The sequence below is a fragment of the Haliaeetus leucocephalus genome, unplaced genomic scaffold, assembly GCF_000737465.1.
Source record: "Haliaeetus leucocephalus isolate CR32 unplaced genomic scaffold, Haliaeetus_leucocephalus-4.0 Scaffold273, whole genome shotgun sequence".
NCBI lineage: Eukaryota > Metazoa > Chordata > Aves > Accipitriformes > Accipitridae > Haliaeetus > Haliaeetus leucocephalus.
This window is the reverse complement of record NW_010972709.1, coordinates 1,934,036-1,939,544: the sequence shown is the minus strand read 5'-3', so window position 1 is coordinate 1,939,544 and position 5,509 is coordinate 1,934,036. Positions and strand designations below refer to the sequence as shown.

General features: G+C 53.1%; 1 protein-coding gene across 3 annotated transcripts in view; it reads left to right on the top strand.

The window, feature by feature from the left end:
• Positions 1-374: 374 nt before the first annotated feature.
• ZNF512B (zinc finger protein 512B) overlaps positions 375-5,509 on the top strand; it is a 27,957-nt gene continuing 22,822 nt past the window's right edge. For 2 of the 3 annotated variants that reach the window (XM_010569482.1, XM_010569483.1), the window contains exons 1-2: positions 653-808; positions 4,725-4,804. In XM_010569482.1, the coding sequence (XP_010567784.1) occupies positions 664-808; positions 4,725-4,804 (225 nt within the window). In that variant the 5' untranslated portion in view covers positions 653-663. Of the gene's footprint in view, positions 809-4,724; positions 4,805-5,509 lie in introns of all 3 variants that reach the window. The other variant, XM_010569481.1, reaches the window with a different exon arrangement.

Sequence of the window (5,509 nt, the reverse complement as noted above, 5' to 3'; positions counted from 1 at the left end):
TCTCGATGCAGCCCCCGTCCTCAGATGTGTCTTTGCTCATGCTGTCGGGAGGGGAGGAAGGTACTTAAAACCGACGGGGGGCAGAACCAGCCGCGCCGTGGGCTTCATCCTGGCGATGCCAAAGTGGAGAGGTGTCCTGCTGCCCGCTTCTGTTGGGAGCAAGACCGAGCCTTCTGCGATAATTCCTGATGTTCATTATTTATAGAGAAGCCAAATTGAATTATTAATACGGAAAATTCAGATAACATTAACAATTCTCAGTTTATAACAGTTTCCCATTAATAAGGAAAATTGGAAATTTATCACTACATCTGTTCATTAAAACTCACTTTTTTTTTTCTTTTGGTGTCTTAAATGAAAGCAGAGAAATAAACGAAGAGGAAAAGCCATTTATTCGCTACTTCTCTGGGCAAAGTCAGCCTGTAATTTTTAATAAAGTCTTTGCTGTTATATGTGGAGGGGAAACCAGCCTATAATGAAAGTAGCTTTTCAGCCATGTCTATGGCGTTGCTCGACTGTAGAACAAATGCTCGGAAACACATTCCGTTTCTTCTCTTTGTGGGAAGCTTTAAGCTGCGTGATAGTTTTCTAATTTCCCTCCCTCCCCAGCACCTCTCCTTGCTTTCAGCATGTGTTGCTCCCGGCTCCGAGGAGTGAATTTGAATGCCTCCCCTGCTTCTTTCAGAGATGGCGGATTCCTATACCTGTAAAGGTGGAAGGAAAACTGCAGGCTCTAACAAACCCGCTGCCAGCAAAGAAAGCAGGACAGAGACAAGGATAAACGCACCGGCAGAGCTGCCCAAGCTTGGTAAGGAACTGGGTTTTTCTTTCCATGGAGGTGTGGATGGGGCAGAGGGGATGAGCCCGGTGGCAGGGCTTGGGGGGCAGCTGCCAAAACGAGGGGGTGTGAGTGCGTCGGATCTCAGCATGCCTCCGCTCCTCACTTCGACCCACCGGCGAGGGCTGTGCTGGGCCAAAAAAGCCCCAGGCCCTCGGAGCTGCAGAGAGCCAGTCCCTGGAAATGGGAGGGGAGGGATGGAGACCGTCTCTCCCTTTCGAGAGGCGTGTGTCTGGCTTAACGAGATGGGTGTCTCGCTGCCTATTTATCGTGTTGGTGGCTAAGTGTTACATCAAAGGATGGAAAGGCTTAAATGAGTTCAGACCATCTGCTGTCTCCCGTGTCGCGGCCCCCGGGATGGAGCCTTGTGAGCGTACGAGCCCCAGGGGACCTGCTTGCTAAGGGCTGTCACTCTGATGGATAGCTGATTTCTCTATCCAGGAATCTCTGGACCCAAGGAGACTTTTTCTCCTGTCTGCTTACGTTGGGCAGATCCCCTCTGCAGGCACAAAGAGGCTCTCGCTGCCTTTACCTTGCTAGCAGTGGCCCTGGATGCCGAGGGCTACCTGCACCCCAGGCGAGGGTCAGACCCCAGAGATGTATCTCAGACAGGCACCCAAAACCAGTGGCCTCACAGGGAAATGGCGTGTGCCCTAAATGTTTCCCAGATGCCACTCTTCCCTTGAGGGGGTTATTGCTAACAGAGGGGTGTAACTTATTACTAAGGGGAATGAACTCCAGCTGTTCACAATACCTGTGTTCAGGAGAGCATTTTTCCCTGTGCCAAATCTTATCAGCACCTTCAAAAGTAGAAAAGCCCTTTTTTTTAGCTCACCCTTCTGGTTTGGATGGACTGAAAGCGATGAAGCGGAGTAAAGGATGCTCCGAGATGAAGATACTTCATTGCTCTCCCTGGGAAAGTGCTGGAGGTGGAAATGTCTGCTGGAGTTCACTTCATTGGGGTGAATTAGGCTTGATGCGGACTGGGGAGCCAGGGGCCTCTCCTGTAGTTGCTTTGCTGGCCCCCCCTCGGATGCAGCAGCCTGGTTGGCACAGGGAGCATCCTTTCCAAGCCAGCTCTTGGTCCAGAGGAGCCTCAAGTCCATCAGCAGGTCATCCCCAGTCCCTCGTTTCTAATGAGCACAACATTTCCACGTGGCTGACTCAGCCCAAAACTGTAGTAACCTGCTGCAGGGGGGCACAGCCACGGCACCAGCCGTAACACTGAGCACCGTCGGGTTTGTGACTCCTGCGAGGGCCTGTGAGGGTCGGGGCTTAGCACAGCCAGTGGTGAGTAGCCAGGAGCGCAATGCTGGGAGAGGAGATGTGTTTTCTGCTCTTCCCCTGCCTGTCCTCGCTGTCCCTTGACAGCAGCTGATAACGAGGACATTGAGGGACGGCTAGAATGGGAGCTCTTGTGTTTGGCATGAAACGTCTCCAGAAGTTTTGAAACTTGTGCAGGTTGTGAAAAGGAGAGGAGAGCTTTCACCCGAGCTTCTGCATGAGCCATGACCCTAGACATGCTGGGCTTCCGGGGAGAGCTGCCTGGAGGGGCAGGGATGTGCTGCTGTGGGACATTTCGAATTTGAAATACTTTGAAGTGTTTAGGAGAGAAAGCGAAAACCAGGGAGAGCAATAAGCAGTTAACTGCAGTGTTGTGAGCTTTTGCTGCAAATCCTGTATAATTTGGTGTTTTTTCATAAACTCCCAGCTTGTGGAATCCCTTGATGTACAAGAAACGTAGCTCTGTTTCATGTGTAGGGTGAGGCCCTTGCTTACACGAGTGTGGGGGAAAAACCCGGTCTAAGTCTGCACCTAGGAGCATTGGAGAAGATACAAAATGCAGAGGTCAGCTGCGATGCACAGACATCCTTCTCGGGCACTCACCAAGAATTTTGAAATGAAGCCTGCACTGTTGCTCCAGACCTAGCATGGTTTGGGGCCAAGCTTACAAAACTCTCCCCTCTCCTTAGGGCCACGAGCCATTTTGGGGCAGGAGCCAGGCAGGTAGGAGTCCAAACCAAAGGGGGTGTTTTTGGGACAGCTCAGAGGCTGCCTTGCAGGGGGGGCAGGTAAGTGGCTTTTTAGGGACTTTTTCTTATAGCCCTCTCGCAGACAAGGCCTTCTAGGCTAGAGGGATTCCCAAAAGATGCTACATCACCAAGGGATGCTTTTAACAGGTATCAAAGTGGAGTAAACCAGCTGGCGGGACTTCAGGGGACTGGAAATAAATGAGCCAACTGTTGTCTTTGCTATTTTACCCCTGGCTGCTGGGGCGGAAGGCATGAAAAGGGAGAGAGTGTGTAGTTTTGGCAGTTCCTTTGTAGGTAACTGGTTGGCTTTCCATTTGATCTCTCTCCCTTGTTTCAAAAAAAAATCCTGGATTGGCTTCTGATTACAGCCAGTGCCAGACTTGGAGCTGAGCTCCAGTTTCTCAGGAGCTAGATGGATTGCTGGCTCGGCTTCCAGCCTCTTCTTCTTACCTGATTTTCAACAGAGAAGGGTGTTTTACAGGCTGAGTTTAGTTTTTTTAATCTCATTTATCCTCTCCTAGCTGTTCTAGGGTTTCCTTCTCAGGGATGCTTTTTGGCTTGTTTTTGTTTTCATAGCAAATGGCTTTTATTCCCAGTCCCGTTCATTAAGCCCTCCTAGATCTCAGTCTCAGTTTTCGTACACGGCATTTTCCATGGGCTGCTCACATCTGTCCTGTTTGTCTTCGGGTTACACTGACTCCCAGCATCACTTAAAATTACAGGTCAGCCCTCAAAAAGCAGCTAAAGGCCTGCCAGGAGCGCAGAGCCGTGGGAGGACGGCACTGGGCGAAGGGAGCGGGGTCTTGCCAAGGCTCCCCAGACCCGCAGGTTGACCAGGGTGCTCTGTTCCTGCTTGGGGTGATGGGAGGTTAGATGTGAAAGTGGATTGATGTGGTGAACTGCTCTCAGGCCCTGCGTACAAACCCCGGTGAAAGTTGTCATGTTGTTTGTACTGCTTTGCTCAATCCATTTTGGGTGCGAAGTAGGTGAAATCAGGGAGTTTGCTGCCGTTGTGAGCTGAGATGTCTGGTCTGGGGCTTGGCAGTTTAACGTGCTTGTATTTGGCACGGCACATCATGCGACATCAGAGACTTTGTAGTCTCCCCTGCTTGCAATGTCTGGTTGAACTGGGCACGTTTCTGCCCCGCTGGCATTCAGCTCATGCTCAGGATGCTGAAGGAGTCTGCTCTGAGCACACGCAAAGCTGTGACCCCTCACAAAGCTGTCCTCGTGGCTTCTCCTCCCCACCTGAGTCCCCCAAGCACTGCCTTGCCCTGTCCTCACTCCCTGGCCATCCCCATCCCTGCTGCTCCCCATGTGCTCGTCACATCCCCTGGGCCAGTGTCCTTCTGCAGCCCTGGGGCTGCTCAGTCACACTGGCCGTGCAAAGGGGATGGGGGATTTCTGTGCTCGACAGCCTGCTCAGGGCCCAGCGTGCCGACCTGGACACAGATTTCTTTTGCTAAGTAGTGTAGTTGTTGAAGGATTTCTTCCAACTCAAGCTGAAGGATGGTTTTCCGAAGGAAGCCCCAGCTGTGCTGAAACTGCTCTGTGTAAATGAAAGAAGAGGGGTCAGCAAACAGCAGGAGAAGCAGCCGCCTCCCGTGCAGGTATCTGCAGGTGTAGGGGCTGTGCACTGAATTGCAGGGGAGCTGGCATTGCCTTCCAAAGGGGAACATCCACCCTGGCCAGGGTAGGGACACGGTAGCCCAGAGCCGAGGCAGACCCCGTGCGGAGCGAGGGAGCCGGCTGGGCAGCGGGAGGCTGGGGCCAGGCAGCAGGATTGACGGGACAGCAGCTCCTCCGTCACGGCTGGCCGGATGGTGGGTGACGTGCGCTGCGTCTGTTTGCAGGAAATGCAACCAGTGACAAAACCGAAGGCAGGAAGAAAGGGCGACCCAAGGCTGAGAACCAGGCTCTGAAAGACATCCCCGTAAGACCACACGCGCTCTGATCCCCAATGCCCTCCCCGCCTCACTCCCTCCGACTTGCCCTCCGTGCCTTGCTGTACCGTGTGCTCCAGCGAGCCCCACTTTGGGGTTAAACCTGCCTTCCTGGTGGTTTAATCTTCAGAGCAGCCTTGTCTTGGGCTCGGCAAGATCTTGGCCCCTCAATCCCCTCCATGCAGGCATCCAGCATCCTCCAAAGCCCTGTAGGCAACAGTACCCACCTGCAGCCTCCCCTTCCCAGGGCCATGCCCAGATGAGCCGGATTCTTTTGCAGCCACGTCAGGTTTGGCTAATGATCCAGCAGCACTGGCGAAAGCGTGATTTATTCCCCTCAGAGTTGTGCAGTTTAATTCCTGCACAGTAGTGTGGACAACACACAGAGCAGTTTGTCATGAGAGCATGGGCCTGGGGTGATTTACTGACTAGATGAAATGTGGGGTGGTTAAATCACCCAGGTGACTTCTGGCCTGATTTATTCCCCAGCCTGGCCGGGAGCGTGTCTGTGCTCTGGGAGGCACGGCAAGGTAGTCTTGCGAAGAATCATTAGCCTGTAGAGCCTGCAGCATCTGTCCCAGCACCTCTTGCTGGAGGGAGCACTGCTGCACTGAAACACAGCCCTGGGGTCCACTTTGCAGCTGCGTGGTGGGAAGGGGTGGACAGGAGTGATCAGAGGTCCCGTTTGCCCCCCC